The sequence below is a fragment of the Myotis myotis genome, unplaced genomic scaffold (assembly GCF_014108235.1).
Source record: "Myotis myotis isolate mMyoMyo1 unplaced genomic scaffold, mMyoMyo1.p scaffold_m19_p_11, whole genome shotgun sequence".
NCBI lineage: Eukaryota > Metazoa > Chordata > Mammalia > Chiroptera > Vespertilionidae > Myotis > Myotis myotis.
In genome coordinates this window covers 55075571-55094061 of record NW_023416315.1, presented here as the reverse complement: position 1 = coordinate 55094061, position 18491 = coordinate 55075571, and the positions used below count along the sequence as shown (strand labels likewise).

The 18491-nt window shown below is 44.0% G+C and overlaps 1 protein-coding gene across 1 annotated transcript in view; it reads right to left on the bottom strand.

Annotated features, from left to right (window-relative positions):
* The window catches only part of SVOPL (SVOP like), a 48323-nt gene that overhangs the window by 6663 nt on the left and 23169 nt on the right, over nucleotides 1-18491 (bottom strand). The window contains exons 10-13 of the mRNA XM_036329003.1: nucleotides 17010-17215; nucleotides 16024-16135; nucleotides 15151-15232; nucleotides 12324-12413 (exon numbers count right to left, since the gene is read on the bottom strand). Coding sequence (XP_036184896.1) covers nucleotides 12324-12413; nucleotides 15151-15232; nucleotides 16024-16135; nucleotides 17010-17215 — 490 coding nt within the window. The remainder of the gene's footprint in view (nucleotides 1-12323; nucleotides 12414-15150; nucleotides 15233-16023; nucleotides 16136-17009; nucleotides 17216-18491) is intronic.

Genomic DNA, 18491 nt, shown 5'->3' with positions numbered 1-18491 from the left:
TGTATATATATATATATATATATAGAGAGAGAGAGAGAGAGAGAGAGAGAGAGAGAGAGAGAGAGATTGATAGATGTATGGGTAGGTGTTATACATGGGCCTGTCTACATACACACTCACATACATGTAGAAACACAGCATAAAGATGTAAACACGTCGATTTGATGGCTACTGACAGCCTTAAGCTTACCCTCCTCACTTTCCCGTGTTCTCCAACTTCTGGACAAACGTACAAAAAGCCTGAGTGCTCCTTCCTCTGGCACCGGCAGGAGACTTGAATCACACAAGCCCCGCCCTAGCATGGGAACTCCCCATCTAACCAAAACAGAGACCCCAGGCAGTCTGCTCTCCTTGCCCTCAGCCATTTCAGATCTGTGAGAGGTCTGTGCTGCTCCCTCGGAGACCTGAAACATGTATGTAACTAAGTAAAAAGTATATCTACACTTATACATACAACCGTGTGTATGTAATACCTACACCGCAAATATAAACAATACATATGCACATTTACCTGTATACAAATACTACTACTGGTGCACAGGCACACCAAAAGAGAGAAAAATACATGCCTAGAAAAGCTTTTGGAAGAATATACCCCAAACTGTTAAGAGAGACAGTTGTTATCTTTGGTGATCAAATTACAAGGAATTTTTCCTTTCTTGGTTCTACATTTCTGTATTTGAAGTTTTACAACAAACATATTTTTACATTTAGAAAAAAATCCCCAAATGATTGTAAACCTTGTTAATAAACACTGAACTGTACTTTTGACCCAAGAAGTAAAATAAAAAGCTAATAAACCTATGAAATTAGTGTAAAAGAATTCATAAAAACAAAATCCTAAATGAATAAATTAAAAACAGAAATAGGCAGACTTGATAAATTGATCCAAGAGCTATTTTAGAAAAAAATAAAGCTAATTATGAAAGTGAAAAATCATAGCCCACCGATGTGGCTCAAAGGTTGAGCAGCGACCTACCCCTGGTATATTGAACCATGAGGTCACAGTTCAATTCCCAGGCAGGACACAGGTCTGGGTTGTGGGTTAGCATCCCCAGTAGGGGGCATGCAGGAGGCAGCTAATCAATGATTCTTTCTCATCATTGATATTTCTATCTCCATCTCCCTCTCCCTCTTTGAAATAAATAAAAACATATTTTTTTAAAAAATAACAATTTTTAAAGTGAAAAAATCCTAAAAGCATGGGATTAAGAATGTGAAAGAAATAATCACTAATACAGAGGATGAAGAGAGCCATAAAAATACTACCCCCAGTTCTTTGCTTATAAATTTGAATAATTAGATATTCAACAAAAATGTTTCCTGACATTTACTCCCAGATATAAAACCAACAGAAACAACCCCAAAAAAGTGACTAACAAGTACAACCTCAAAAGTGCCAGTTCTTCCAAATTTCTAAGGAACAGAGTCCAGGGAAAGAAGAAACGTTTATTTCTTTTTTATGAAACCTGGATGACAATGAGAACCTAGGAAAGATAAAACACACACACACACACACACACACACACACACAACAAAAACAAAAAAAACCCAGCCACCATGTGCATTGATTCAACATTTATAAATAAAATACGGGCACATAAAACTCAGTGCTTCTCTGAAAGAGGAAAACACTGGCTAAATGAGTCCTCTGCTGTCACACCTGCAGCATGACCTGAAGGCTCTCCTTGCCCACTCGTGCTCCTTCCCATTCCCCCTTCCAGGTACTTCCCAGTAAATCTCTTGCATATGTAAATCCATGGTGGCATCTGCTTCTCTGAGGACCCAAACTGATCCCTGATATTTCAATAAAATAGTTGGATACAAAATTAATAGGAAAAATAAATTCATTTTCTTTATACAAAGTGGCCAGTTAGAAACATCACTCACAAAACGTTCTGAGTATCCACTATATATGCCAGGTCCTGGAGAATGAGCTAGGAGTAAAGAAATTAGCAAAATATGTACATATCCCTGTCCCCATGGGGACTAAAGTCTATTGGGAGAGATAGATTTTAGTCTGATAAATAGGCAACTACAATCTGATAAGCAACATGAAGGAAAATCTCAAAGTGCTAAAAGCTCTTAACAGGGAGACCAAACTTCGTTTAGGGCAAGAGGGAGGGCTTTCTTAAGCAGGGAATGAATCATAGCTAACTGGGGGGTGGAGATGGAGTAGGAAGGGATAAGGGTTTCCAGTACCAGCAATTGAGAAAACCCCAGGGAGGGGAAAAATTTGTGGTGGTTTTAATAAACTACAAGAACCAGATTGTTTATAGCTAAGTAAACAGCAGGGAAGAGTACCAGATGGGGGCCTCAATAGCCTCTCAATGGTAGAGCCCTATAAATCATGTTGAGGATTTTGGTCTTTGTCTATGAGGAAGAGAAGGAGCAATATGATAAAGGGTTATAAGCACAAGAATAACAGAAGATCTACATGGATGCAGTAAAGAAAATGAGTTGAATGAGAGGAAGAGCACACAGAAGGAGACCAGTCAGGACTCTAGTAGCAGCCCAATGACAGGTGATGGTAGTTTCAATCAGAGTGATGCTGGTGGTGGAAAAGTAGATAAGGTGATGATCCAGCATCTATTGGGATGTTAAGCCACATGGTTTGAGGATTGAATATGATGATAAAAGAGAAGGGAATAGAGGACAACTCCAGGTTGGAAACTGGAAGAAGTGTGGGTTTGGGGAGAAATGTCATGATTGAATTTTGGACATGCCAAATGTAAGATGATTTTGAGACTTTCAAATGGAAATGTTGAAGAGGTGACTGGGTGTATGAAACTGCAGGTCAGGAGAAAGGCCTAGTCTAGAGAGATAAATTTGGGAGTCATGAGCACATAGTTGATAATTAAAATAAAAACAGGTGAAATCATCTAAGTGGAGAGTAAAATATGAAAAGATGAGGGTCTAATGTTGAGTAATAAGAATCCTCAAAAATTAGAGTAGAGGATAATATACTACAAAGAGATAGAGAAGGAATAGCCGAAGATGCAGGAAGAAAACCACCAGAGGGCAAGGCGACGGGTTGGCATGGGAAGGGGCTAGAGAACAAAGGCATGGCCATCAGTCCCTAAAGCGAGGGAGAGGCCACGTGAGATGGGGGACTAAAACAACGTTTGGATTTAGAGATGTGGAGGTCTCTCAGAGACCCTGCCAAGATTCATCGTGGTAGAGTAGGGATGGCTGCAGCCAGGCTGCAGAGGTGGCAGTGCGAGTGGGGGGAAGGAAATGAGAACAGTGAAGAGAAGGAACCCTCTTAGGTAATTTGGCTGGAAAGAGATAGTTAACAGGGTTGAGTTTACATTTTGTAAGCTATGAAACCTTAAGCGCATTAAAATGCCAAGTAGAAGGATTCGACATGGAGAAATAAAATCACAGGATACAATTATAAATCTGAAAAACTCAACTCAAATGAAAAACCATCCAGAATGAGCTGGCTTTTTAAAAATCAATAGACAAAAAAAACCTCAATAGCCTCTCTAAATACAAATTACTTGTTAGAATGTTAGACTAGAAATTATAATGAAAAAAATCTATTCATAATAACAATGAAAAACCATGAAATGCCTAAGAATAAACAAGACATGCAGGATCTATTTTAAGAAAACAATAAAATCTCAGCAAGGGTTGTAGAAGGAACACCAAGCAAATGGAAACACAAACCATAATCTTAGAAAGACAACACTAAAAAGAAGTCCATTTTTAATACATTAACTGATACATTTAACAAGCTAACAATTAAAATCTTAATAGGGCCCGGCTGGTGTGGCTCAGTAGTTGAGTGTCAACCTATGAACCAGGAGGTCGCAATCCAAATCCCAGTCAGTGCACATGCCTAGTTGTGGGTTCGATCCCCAGTGTGGGGTGTGCAGGAGGCAGCTGACCAAAGATTCTCTTCCATCATTGATGTTTCTAACTCTCCCTCTCCCTTCTTCTCTGAAATCAATAAAAATATATTTTAAAAATATATACATAATTAAAATCTTAATAGGTTTTGGGCAGACAAGGGAGGCAGAATGTAACAATGATTCTAAAGTATATCTGAGAAGAGCAATGAGGTGGTGCTTTTGCAGCCAGTTTTGATATTGTACTATAAATTTCATTCAACAATATCATATGACAGTGACAATGCCAGACAGATCAATGGACTGAAATAGTGAGACTAAATATAGACCAAGGAATTGTGAGAATATGAGCAAACAGACATTTCTATTGAAGAGTAAAAACTAGGTTATTCAATAAATAGTGTAGGGACAACTGGCCTGCCATTTGGGAAATCAGAGAGCTGTTTCCTGAACGAGACTTCACCCTTTGATGAATAAATACTTCAATGGCCTAGAAGAAGGCATGTCAAGGATTTCTGGGATTCACTCACTTTGTGAAAATGGATTAAGTTGTCGCTTATGATTATGAAGCATTTTACATGGACATTATGCTTCAATAAGTTTAACCTTAAGTTTAGTCCTCTCCCCACAGTGGTTCTCAACCTTCTGGCCCTTTAAATACAGTTCCTCATGTTGTGACCCAACCACAAAATTATTTTCGTTGCTACTTCATAACTGTAATGTTGCTACTGTTGTGAATCGTAATGTAAATATCTGATATGCAGGATGGTCTGAGGCGACCCCTGTGAAGGAGTCGTTCGACCGCCAAGGGGTCGTGACCCACAGGTTGAGAACCGCTGGACTAGAAGCGACAGATGTGGATTTTCATAATCCTTATCATAGAGCCCAGAAACTGTGGAGAAAAGTATTGATAAGTCTAAACGAATAAAAACCTAAAGAAGGAGAACATAGACAAGAATGAAAGAAACTGGAAAGTTGGGAGGGGTTAATATTTGCAACATGACAGAAAAATAGTTAAAATCCTTTATGTATATGAAGGACTCTTACAGGTTAGTGTTTTAAAAACTGAATTGAGCCAAAACCGGTTTGGCTCAGTGGATAGAGCGTCGCCCTGCGGACTGAAGGGTCCCGGGTTCGATTCCGGTCAAGGGCATGTGCCTGGGTTGCGGGCATATCCCCAGTGGGAGATGTGCAGGAGGCAGCTGATCGATGTTTCTGACTCTCTGTCTCTCTCCTTTCCTCTCTGTAAAAAATCAATAAAATGTATTTAAAAAAAAAAAAAAAAACGAATTGAAAAACAGGCAAGGACCTGAATGGGGCAAGCTAAAAAAACATGAAACACCCAATTAAAATATGAAAAGAACAATTCAGGTTCATTCCTTATCAAAGAAATACTAATTATAATAACAAAGAGATACCATTTATGGACAGTGAGATTGGCAAAGATGAAAAGACTAACAAAACCAGTTGGCAAGTATGTGAAATAGTGGGGCTCTTAGGCATTGGTACAACTTTCCTAAAGGGAATTTTAGCACAATATACCAAAATGGAAAATGAACGGACTCTTTGACCTACCAATCCAATTTCTAGGAATTTATCCAAAGGAGATAACTGCATAGCTAGATAAAAATGTAAGGCCCAGCCGAAACCGGTTTGGCTCAGTGGATAGAGCGTCGGCCTGCGGACTGAAAGGTCCCAGGTTCGATTCCGGTCAAGGGCATGTACCTGGGTTGCAGGCACCTCCCCAGTAGGAGATGTGCAGGAGGCAGCTGATCAATGTTTCTCTCTCATCGATGTTTCTAACTCTCTATCTCTCTCCCTTCCTCTCTGTAAAAAAAATCAATAAAATATATTTAAAAAAAAATTAAAAAAAAATGTCAGGCCCAAGGCCCAGCCAATGTAGCTCAGTGTTTAAGTGTCAACACATGAACCAGGAGGTCACCAGTTCAATTCCCGGTCAGGACACATGCCTGGATTTCGGGCTTGATTCCCAGGAAAGGATGTTTCTATCTATCTCTCTCTTCATCTCTGAAATCAATATATATATGAAAACATAAAAAAATGTAAGCACAAGGATGCTCCCTACTGTTGTTTATAATAAAAAAGTATCTGAAATAGTCTAGAGATATTCAAAATAGAACAGATAAAGGAATTGAAAGGTAACTTTTGAAAGGCATTTTTTTAATATTTATTGACATGAAAAATTGTCTACAATGTATTTTTCAGTGCAAAAAGCAAACTATAGAAAGTATATGAAGGTTCAGAACTCCCCTACTCCCCTGACACACTGAACCTACAGTCACACATGCAACAGTTTCCTCTGGAAAAACCCCCAAAGCTAGCTGAATACCTCCTATACATCAGGCACAAGAGAAAAACCCACATCAAATTGCATAGGAGAGAAATAGAAACAGACTCAAATACGGAGAACAAACTGAGGGTTACAAGAGGTGCTGGAGGTGGGGAGTTTGAGGAAGGCGGCAAAGTGGGTAAGGGGGCGTGTGAAAAGATACAAACTTCCAGTTATAAAATAAACAAATCCTGGGGCTATAACATACAGCATGATGAGTATAGTTAGCAATATAGTATTCTATACTTGAAAGTTGCTAAGATAATCTTAAAATTCTCATCACAAGAAAAGAAAAATGAGTGGTGATGGATGTTAACTAGACTTACTGAGGTGATTATTCTGTTAATACATATATATCAAATCATTATATTGTATACCTGAAACTAATATAACGTCATATAATGTCAATTATATCTCAATTAAAAGAGTATATGAACTAATGAACTATGATCAAATCTGGGTAAATATATATGCATATATATACACATATCTATATATATAAAAGGCTAAGCGACAGTCTGACCAGTAGTTATGACTCACATTGACCACCAGGGGGCAGATGCTCAACACAGGAGCTGCCGTGACTTGACAGCGAAGGTTCTCGGGTGACACACCCCAGAACCAGAGAGGAGGGAGCCTGATTCCGGGATGCGTCACCCGAGAACCTCCCTCTTGCAATCCAAGACCCCTCAGGGGATGTTGGAGAGCTGGTTTCAGCCTGATCCCTGCAGGCCAGGCTGAGGCACCCCACCGGCCAGAGGGACCCCGCTCACACTGCAGACACCCTTCGAGCCCCAGCACCGCTTCAGGAAGGACTGTGGGAGATTGGCTCCAGGGCGTGTCCAGCCTGTCTCACCCAGTCCTGCCCTGCTGGCTACCTTCTTATTAATTCCCTTTCAATGTGCACAAATCCGTGCACCGGGGCACTAGTACTTAAATATATTGAAAGAGCTTCATTAAAATATTTGTATTTGTTATCTCTAGTAAAATATTAGGTAGTGAAATTTTCATTTTAGTTTTGTTTTCAGCATGGTAGAAAAAATTGCCTTTGGAAATCTCTTAAGTCACAGAAAATACAATAAACACAAACATATTTATGAACCACACTTGACATTGACAAAGACTCCTAGCTGTTAGGTTTGATCGAGCAATTGAATTGATACCCCTCCCCCCAGGAACTGACTTCCCAGGGCATTTCACTATGGACATTCCCTTTTGCTGAGGGTATACTTTACTTGCTGAGACCACATTCCATTATCTCTCCCCTTCAGACATGCACAGAGAATTCCCCGCCAAGAAAAAGCCCGCCAAAAGTCCTTTAAAAACCGCTGACTCCCGTCACTGGGTGCTGGAGCTATCCAGGTTCAGCCACCTGGCGTGAATATGATCAAATAAATTTGTGATCCCTCACCATTCTGGCCTCCTGCGTTCCCCCTTTGGCGACCTAACACTAGCCAGGCTCCTCTGAGCCTCTTCTCACCTAGGCCTCAACCTTGGTCTATAAAGACTTGAATAAACACTAACATAGTTCCTAACAGTTCAAGGCCACATCCCTAGGATAACTCTAGCCCCCCTTAAAGTGCCTCCTGGAGATGACTCGGGCTGCCACAAGAATTTGCTGTCTGTTCCAGGGACACATGAATGTACGGCTCCTGTCTGGGTCTCGCATGGACCAAGCTCCCTTCCTGCTTTCTGCAATTTCTCACCTCCCTGACTCTACAGATCCTGCCATCCTAGTTCCCCATCCTCTCTTTAAAACAGCAGTCACCTCTGGACACATCAAAGTTGAATTCAGTTCACACTGGACTCTTTTCCCTATGACAGCACTTTTTACTGATCAAAAGTTGTCCTAACCACTTTAACTAGCTCCCAGGTTTATCACTGTACAGTTCCTCAATAAGTTTATGTCTATTTATGGAAATAGAAACTGAATGTTGTCATTCCTTCCCATTAACTTGTGAAGCTCTGTGAACCATCTTCTGCATTGACGGTCTGGGTTTTCATGCTTTTGGAGAAAAGGTATTTGATAAGACAAGAAAATCATAGCTCGGCTGTGACGATTCAATTAGAGGTTTTTTGAGACCCTTGAAAGATCAAGGTTTGTCTTTCATCCTTATCTATGGTAAATGTTTTTCTGTGCAGAAATTTAAAATGTTTATATAGTCTTTTCCTATATCGTTACCCTATAAGAGAAAGGGTTTTTCTAGAATTCTGAAATCTCCCTTTTCATGTGAATAGTACATGGCGATGTGAAATTAAGAGTCTTATTATAAGCTTGCTCCACCCTTGTCTATTTGCCGCCCATCCCCCAAATCACTATCTATATCAGCAACCAGAGCACTCTTTTAAAATGCAAAACTGGCCCTAACAGGTTTGGCTCAGTGGATAGAGAGTGGGCCTGCGGACTGAAAGGTCCCAGGTTCGATTCCGGTCAAGGGCATGTACCTTGGTTGTGGCCACATCCCCAGTAGGGGGTGTGCAGAAGGCAGCTGATCGATGTTTCTCTCTCATTGATGTTTCTGACTCTCTATCTCTCTCCCTTCCTCTCTGTAAAAATCAATAAAATATATTTTAAAAAAAATAAAATGCAAAACTGATTGTGTCCCTCACCCACTTAAAACCCTTAAATTATTTCCCATTACTCCTGAGGGAAGAAATCCAAAGTCCTCGACACATCTGTAAGGGACAATCTCCCCTGCACGCCTCTCCACTTTGCTCACCAAAGCCAGTCCCTAAGCCTGGAACAACCAATATCTGTCCCATCTCTGGGTCTCTGTATCAGCTGCCATCCTACTTGAAATGCTATTTCCCTTTACAAGTTGTCAACTCTTCATACTTCGGTCTCCACTGCCACCATGCTAATTTCAAGCTGCAATGTGACGGCAACCGGAGTACCACGTGATATTAACAAATAAGTAGAACTAGAACGATGCCAGGCATAGGGTAAGTGTGCAGGAAGTGCTGATTGAATGTGGAACTGAGATAAAATCCCATTCTATTCTATAATTGAGTCCTTTGTGGTGGTCTAACTGGCAAACTGTATGAGGGCATCTGGAAGTTGTGGAGGATTCCTCCAAAAACAGCTTGTCGAATGAATCACCACAATAGGTTCTTAAGTGAAGAAACCCTGACTCCTAACAAAGAGACTCTGTGTATCCAGCTTTCTTTGAATCCTGAGAGGCTATATGATTTCAGTGAGGAGCAGCACAGAGCTGCTCAAGAGACAGCGAGAGCTCTGGGAGGCTGTAGGAGGGGCCAGAGAAGAGCTAGTTCAGGCGGCGTTTGGTGGAGTTTGAACTTTGAGGGGTGATGAGTTTGAGGGGATAAGGCTGGAGATGGTGCAACTGCCACACCATTGGTGACAACAGGAGTGAGGCAGCAAAGAGGATTTTGAAAGATTTTGCTGGGAGTTACGAATGTACTTCCCCATGGACACCCCTTTAAGAGGCTTTTGTAGATTTAAAATGTTTTCAGTGCTTTGATAGGATGCTGGACTGAGTTTCTTTTGATGTGGTACCATGTTAAGCCTGGCCACGAAAAACAGTCTTACTTGTGTTACCCAGACCTTATAGTCCCCATAGCTACGCGGCCATGCCTAGAGGGGCCTAGAATGCAAAACTGGGTGTGAAGTCCAAGGATACATATATGCAGGAAGGACCTCAACCATCTATAGCAGGACCCGCAGGCCTGACTCCGCTGAACCTAGGCATGCCCTGACTTCTTGCCATTTCCCAGAATAAGTGGGAAGGCGGTGCCTGATCTACTGGTAAGGGGCCTGTACTGGTCCCACCTATATTTGTTGAGGCTTTAATACTTGTAACCAAATCTCCCCTTTTCTATTTTCTTGGACTATATAACCCACGACTCCTATTATTCTATACCATTAAAGTTTTTAACTACTAAACATCTTGAAACATTCATTTTAAAGAGATTTAAAAATTTATAAATATAGTCACTAAGTATGTAAACATTTTACTAATTAAGATGTAAACACTATACTTGGTTTAATAGTCTGTTTCAGGGCAAAAGGAGGAGGAGGAAGAAGAGGAGGGAAAAGATAGAGGAGGAGAAAGGAAAGGCGAAGAGGAGAGGGAGGGAAAGGATGAAGAGAAGGAGGCAAAGAATTAAGTGAAATTAGAAGCTAGTCTCCCAGTTGGTATCTTCCCTATTGATGGTGGTGCCTCGTGCCTCGTGCCTCTCAAAGGGTGTCTCAAATTCACTCGGGATACCCATTAAAAACACAAAATTCTGTACATGGTGCCATATACAGAATGAATCTTTGGCTGAAGTCATGGATGTTCATGTGACCAAGTTGGTTACCCTGGTGATTCTGACACACAGAAGCTGGAGGGAAGTCCAAGGGAAGGCTGACCCATTAGTTCAGGAGTGACACCACACCTGCTGTCTGAAGAGCTCCCCCGACCCCAAACCCAGACAACACCTTTTGTCTGAAAACTGCACCCCTATTTTGGGTTCTGCACCCCATTACCATGAGCAGTGGGGGTTTTCTTCCACACCACCAAGCAACTCAGTTCTGACACTATCTCCCTGGAGGGGGCATCAGGTCCCTCAGCGGAGGGCTCCGTCCCGCAAGGCTGCCCCCACTTCAGGTGCCAGTCACAGTCCTGGTTCTTACCTGCACTTCTGACCAACTGGCTGTGAGTCGGAGGTTCCCATGACTCCTCTTTGGGTTTGATTATGTGCTCAAGTCACATGGCTCAGGAAACCTGTCTACTTACTAGATTGTCAGTTTATAGCAAAGGATGTTATTAGCGTATGAATCCAAAGCCAGATGAAGAGACACAGAGGGCGAGGTCTCAAACAAAGGCACTTCTGTCCGCGTGGAGTGTGGGGCCCTGCCCAGTGGCACAGACAGCATTCCGGCTCCCCACCTGGAAGCTGCCCACACCCTCCCTTTGGGGTTTTTACGGAGGCTTCAGCACACAGGAGTGACGGACTAAATCCCTGGCCACTGGTCACAGACTCAACCTCCAGCCCCTCTTCCCTCCCGGGAGGTCAGGGTGGTGGGACTGAAAATCCCAATCCTCTAATCACATGGTTGGTTCTCCTGACAACCAGTCCCCACCCTTAGGTACAGTCCAAAGACGTCCTTGTGGCTCTCGTCACTTAGGAAACCGCATGGGTCTTAGGAGCTCTGTGGCAGAAACCAGGATGAAGACCAAATACATCTTTCTGGTTACAGAATCACGGTATCACAAACCGCCTTCCGTGGCCTTTGTCCATAGCCCTGACTCTTGGCCATAACTGATTTAGCTTAAGGATGAACAGTTAGCCAGACCTGGCCAATGAGAGGCCCTTTCTAGGGATGCAGAGAGGCATCACTGTCTTCTGGAGGCTGGATGGAAGGACACGTGCTTTGGATTTGTGGGGCCACACACACAGGCAGCCCAGCACACTGGTTTCCAGGGAGACGTGTAAAGCCTGAGGAGCCACCACGGCCCCGGACAGGCCAGAGGAGGCAGGGCCTGGGTTCCTGTCTGCCCCCTGCCTGCAGCAGACCCTCCAGGGCCCAGCCTCACTCCTGCGTTTTTCTGTTGCAGCAGCTCAGGTGGATTCCCATTTCTTGTGGCCAAAAGAGCATGAATAGAGGGGGCCCAGCCACCTAGCCCTCTGAGGCACCAGGCCCACGCAGGTCGCCAGATCTGCCTGTTTCCCTCCCAAAACAATCCCATCCACGGGTCCAAGTCAGCCCTGGATTTGCCCCAGCCTGTGTCTGATTTGCGTGACCACTGGACCTCCCGTGCCCAGGCCCACCTCCCAGCACCTCGGCTCTGTTGTTCAATTGCACCCCAGGTGGAGCCCATTGTCATCCAACTGCACAAGCCCCTAGTGTCACCCATTTCTTCGGCATCCTCCCCCAACAGCACCAACAAGACCCAAACCCTGCTCGCAATGCAACACCTGCGTGGGACTGATGGGAGCTGGGGCAGTATTTAGCTTCCTTCCCTATCCAAATTCACCCAACAGTGAACAACGGCATCTCAAGAAAACTCCCCGATAAAACAGAAATCCTGGTTACACCCTTACCCCAAAGGGACCCGGTCCCCCTTTACCCACCTGCCTTAGGCCCACCCTCCTGCAGAGACTCGTGGGTGTACCTGGGATATAAATGGTGCCACCATTGCTCCAATGCGACACAGAGAGCCGCTGGTCCCCATCCCCAAAGCACGCATGGTGGTGGGGTAGACCTGGAGAGAGGGCACAGAGCACCAGTTAGTCCAGGCCTCTTCCTTCTCGCCTGCCCTTCCCTCCCCGGGTCAGGCTTTGGTGTACACAGGGGTCGGCAAAAGCAGAGAAATTACCAGCCTTCATTACCTCAAAGATAAATCATAAGTAAGGATACTATTACTACTAATAGTAATACGATAATTAATAAGTAACAATACAAGAATAAACTGTGTGTGGCATACTCACAACTGAAAACCTACTTTTGTCCACACCTGTACATTAAATACCAAAGATTCTATATAGAATATCGAAGGCATTCATTTCCCAGGTACACTACTTTGAATTTTTAAACTTTATAACTATCACAAAAAGAATAAGCACTTAGAAATTATCCTTTAAGTGAGCAAATTCCTAACTATGTATTTTTTATGTCTTATTGATTTCAGAGAGGAAGGGAGAGAGAGAAAGAGTTAGAAACATCAATGATAAGAGAGAATCATTGATCGGCTGCCTCCTGCACACCCCATACTGGGATCAAGCCCGCAACCCAGGCATGTGTCCTTGACCAGAATCAAACCTGGAACCCTTCAGTCTGCAGGCCGATGCTCTATCCACTGAGCCAAACCAGCTAGGGCCAAACTATATGTTTAATTGAATATTCAAAATATAATTTTAAAAAAGCAAGCTCTGGAATCAGACAGATTTCCACTTTAGAGCTAAAATGCATAAGGGTGGTTCTACTGAAGGAAAATACTTCCCAAGTAGTGATTCAATGAAACCTTAAATAAAGAAACAGTGCCATCTGAAAGGTCACTGGTTCGATTCCCAGTCAGGGCACATGCCCAGGTTGTGGGTTCAATCCCCGGTTGGGGTACATGCAGGAGGAGGTCTATCAATGTTTCTCTCTCATCATTGTTTCTCTCTCTCTCTCCCTTTCCCTCCCTCCCTCCCTCCCTCTCCTCTCTCTAAAATCAATAAAAACATATTTAAAAAAGAGACAGTGCTAGATACATGCTACACCCTCACTATGTTCTCACTGCAAAATCTTATGACGTAATCTACTTTCTTTCTGCAACTTTCCTACCTTTATAGTAAAACCTCATTAAACTGTACTTCATTAATTCAGAATTCTTATAGGAACGGGCAAAAGTTGAATAAGAAAGCAAATGTTATGTAACAAATGAGATTATAGGGAGAATATTTAAAAGGGTGGTTTTTAAAAACTCTGGAGAATTTTCTCTCAATACTATACAACACTCAAAAAACAGTTTTTTTCATTTCATTAAAACAAAGCACGCAGTCCTTTTACTAGGCCGTGTCTTGTTAGCCACCACCTGTCAAGTGCAAAAGCGAAATGCATTCCTGCCTCAGCAGCCACTGCTATGTTTATAGGAGAAGGCGGGGGGCTCGGGGGGGGGGGGGGGGGGAGGCGGGATGCGTCCCAGGGGAGCTTGCTTGCTTTTTCTAGAAAATGAGACTGCCGACTGGACCTGAAAATAACGGATTTGGATACGTGGTGATGTTTTTTCTCTATATAATATTAATAAAGTCTTTTGTTCAGATTTTGACAATTCTTGGAGATAGAATAATAGTTGATTTTTAAAATAAGTATCAGGAGCCGAAACCGGTTTGGCTCAGTGGATAGAGCGTCGGCCTGCGGACTGAAGGGTCCCAGGTTCGATTCCGGTCAGGGGCATGTACCTGGGTTGTGGGCACATCCCCGGTGGGGGATGTGCAGGAGGCGGCTGGTCGATGTTTCTCTCTCATCGATGTTTCTGACTCTCTCTCTCTCTCTCTTCCTCTCTGTAAAAAATCAATAAAATATATTTAAAAAAAAAATAAGTATCAGGAAAAAAAAAACATTCCAAAATGTTAAACTGAACATTGCAAATATAGCTTTAGAAGCAGAGCATATTACACACTGATTCTAAATCACAAAATCATTTTAGAAGATGTTGTTAATGGAATTAACGAAGTGTCTGTATATGCCAAATATCTCATCATTTCCTATGTTTATCTGGGCGGGGAGAATATCTCCCTGTGGCTCTCATGTCTGACACGTCAGGTCTGTAATCGGAACAGCCTTCACGTTTCCAGGAATGGCGACAAAGGCGGTTTGCCAGTCCCGACAGCACGTCTTTCTCCAGCTCACTGAAGGACAAAACCAGTACAGCACTATGTTTCCTCCCCAGAAACTGCTCATTTCTAGGGATATTAGCTCTTTAGAGTGAGGGTTAATGAGAGGAGCCTCTAGCTCCCTCAGGCAGGGCCTTGCATATAGTAGATGTATCAATTCAGTAAATTCAGAAAGACTATATTACTATTGAATTTCAATGTAAGCTACATGCAGCAAATGACAGATGAAGGGGGTGTGACCTTTCAAAGGAATAAAGGTGAAAAATACATCCCAATTTCAAAAAGAGGGAAATCGGGAGGTCTACATTTTAACAGCAACATGCAGCTGGGGCCCTATTCTCTGAAAGCATGCTGCTAGGTCAGGGGGTTGTGTCTTATATGAATGCTGTCTAGGGAGAGGGAGGAGGTCCTATCTTTCTTCTCAGACACTGGCTTGCACTAGACTCAGGGAGCAGGGGAAACTCCCTATCAAATCAACCTTCTGGCATCATTGTAATGGGATGTTTTTAGAAAATCATCAAAAGTCAACAGAAACCAGGGATGCGTTCTCTATGGATGGACATCCTTTCTCAGTAGCTCAGCTTACACGCCCTGAAGAAACCAACCCTTCCCCAAACTGACCTCAGCGGTGTAAATGTAGATGGTGTTGAAGTTGGCAGCCACCAAAGCCCTCAGCATAAAGAGGAAGCTGATGAGGCCAGCACTAGGGAACAGGAAGCAAGAGAAAGGTTACCAAAGGCAACGTGCAGTGTCTTCCATGGCCCCGGCCAAGTGTCTTACAGATGCCCTCGCCCACCCACAGATGACCAGCTGCTCGATGAGGGGTCCTAAAGCAGATGCCCGACTTGAACCTTCAATCCTGCTCCCTGATCTCTCCACTCCCCGAAGTGTGCCATTCTAGCCTGGCCCCCACTTCCCCAAAATGGTGAAGATAGTTTGCAGAATAAGTGGTTTATATTATAACTGAGGCCACTCTGGGGTGGCAAATTAAAAGTTAAATGAATTTTCACACCACAGGTATGTGTTGTTTTATGTTATGTTATATATGACTAAACTATCTTGACTTATAGTCAGGATAATTTGTTAACAACGAGAGTCCCATTTCTCCAGGATCCTAAATATGTTGGTGAGTGAAAAGAGACTTGACCCTGACCTCCCAATGAACACCATGGGTTAGAACCGTGGTCGGCAAACTGCGGCTCGCGAGCCACATGCGGCTCTTTGGCCCCTTGAGTGTGGCTCTTCCACAAAATACCACGTGTGGGCGTGCACGTACAGTGCGATTAAAACTTCATGGCCCATGCGCAGAAGTCGGTATTTTATGGAAGAGCCGGTATTTTGTGGAAGAGCCACGCTGAAGGGGCCAAAGAGCCGCATGTGGCTCGCGAGCTGCGGTTTGCCGAGCCGCGGTTTGCCGACCACTGGGTTAGAAGATCCCATCTTAAAACCACTGCACAAAACTCGATTACTTTGAAGCAACCAGAGAGAATATACCTTGAAGTGCAAATGTTGAGGAGAAGGAAGAATAAAGCTGTGCAGCCCATGGTGATAGACAGGCTCAGCCGTCTGCCCAGGAAATTAATGCCCAGGATGTTCAGAGGATTCACTAGGAAGCAAATGACAAAGACCATTTCTGGAACCTTGGGCGGGTGGCATGGGTTCCTCCTCCTCATTTCAGGAAGAAGCAGCTTCACAAATCGTGTGCATATTCCAGCCGAGACCCTCACACTGTCATCAGCCTTCGACATACTTTCCCCACGTGGGTCCAAGAATGACAAGCACTGGTGTGTATCAAGGATTTGTTCATGTCCAGGGTGCTTACCATGTAGGTGTGTTGTAAATTGCCTACTTGCTAGGCCTATATTTTAAAGGTATACTGTTTTTCATCAAATTCAAGGTGTCATTGAAATTTAAGTACCGTTATTACCATTATTTTATGTCTACTAAGACAGAAACAGTACTGCAAATTAAAATCTAACATGCCATTGTAAGATGCATCCCAATTTCAGAGAGGTTAAAATGTGAAGAAAGCCTGGCCGGCGTGGCTTAGTGGTTGAGCGTCGACCTATGAACCAGGAGGTCACGGATCGATTCTCAGTCCGGGCACATGGCCAGGTTTGGGCTCATCTGCCCTGTGTGTGGTGTGCAAGAGGCAGCCAATCAGTGATTCTCTCTCATCACTGATGTTTCTCTCTCTCCCTTCTCTGAAATTAATTTAAAAATATATTTTTTAAATGTGAAGAAACAAATACATCTTAAAATGGACAGGATTTCGTAACTCAAAGCTCCGCTCTTCCAGACTTCTCCCCACCCCGAACCACACGGGCGGGCGGCTGTCAGCGGGATCCCACGATCCAGAATCATGCTCAGTTCTACCAGGCAGGAGCCGCGTCTACGGAGCGTCACACTTCTCCCCTCTGGGCTGAGTTGCCTGTCCCCGACCCAAAACAGAGAGAGGCTCGATACGTAGAGACACTTACGGGCAATTTCACCAACGGTGCTGATAATCATGGTCCGGTAGTCGGAGGGGGCAAACATGTGGCAGTAACAGGGACTCTGGCTCTCCTCTGAGACCCCCACGCTCACCACCGCCTCGGACTCGGACCTCGAACCACAGACCAGGTCCCGCTCCAGCAGCTCGGTGCTGGCCAGGATGACCCCGTAGTAGGCGAAAGAGATGCCCAGCCTGGAAGTGAGAAAAGATGGACATGAGAAAAGCGGGTGCCACCAAGAGCTGCAGGGAGACGTGAAAGGGCTTCAGGTGGAAGGCTGGGGGTAGGAGGGGGCAGGGATGGCGCCAGGAAAAACCCCCGGCTCACATATCTGGGGATTGGAGGCCACACAGTGGGAAACAGATTTGCAAGAGCAGGAGGAGCCGGGTTAGGAGGACCCACAGGCCCGGTGAAGGAGTTTGAAGCCTAGATTCGTTTCCTGTGGCTGCTGTAACGAGTTAGCATAACTTTGTGGCTTAAAACAACACACGTCCAGTACCTCGCAGTTCTGGAGGTCAGAAGCGCTATGGGTCTGGCTCAAGCTCTGCTCCAAGTCTCAGAGGCAAACGTGCAAGTGTAGGCAGGTCGTAGGCTTTCTGGGGGGAGAATCCATTTTCCAAGCTCACCCAGATGGTTGGCAGAATTCAGCCCCGTGGGGCGGGAGAACTCATACCTGTTTCCTCGCTGGCTGTGGACCAGTTGTTCTCAGCTTCTACCTGCTTCCCTCACTCCCTGTCTTCAAAGCCAGCAGCATGTGGTCGAGACCTCATGCTTCGAGTCTCTCTGTCCTCTCCTCCTGCCTCTTCTGTTTTCTCTTCTCCAGCTCTCTGCCCAGCTGGAGAAACTTCTCTACTTTTAAGGACGCAAGTGATTCGATGGGGCCCACCTGCTGAATCCGAATCATCTCTGTGTGTTAAGGCCCGAGATCTTAATTACATCTTCACAGCCCCTTCACATCAGCACCCGAATTAGAGTTTGATTGCATCAGCAGGAGCTGGGGTCATCGTGGGGTCACTTTAGAATTCTGCCTATCACAAAGGGTCTTTAACAAGCTATGATGAGCCACAGATGGTTTTTGTGTTTGCTTTATATTTTCTCCCCATTCTTTACTAGATGCCTTTGATGAGATATAAAAATAACATACAGAAAAGTTCATCTATCAAAGTCAAGAAAAAAAAAATATCAGCCTCCTGGTTTTTCAGAAATGGTTGCAAAAGCCAGCTGAAAAAGACACATGGGCACAATCAGAGGAAAACATGTATGTTCTGGGTACTGGATGATAGTAACCTGGAGGTCATTACCCTTGTCAGTGTGGTTATAGGCTTGCAGTCATCTAAGAAAATGCCCTCAAGTAGTTGAGCCTTAATGAAATATCTGGGGATGAAATGTCAGAAGCCTGGGGCTTGCTTGAAAACACTTCAGCACAGGAGAATGTAGCTGAGGCTAATAAGGGTGAATATCCATGACCGT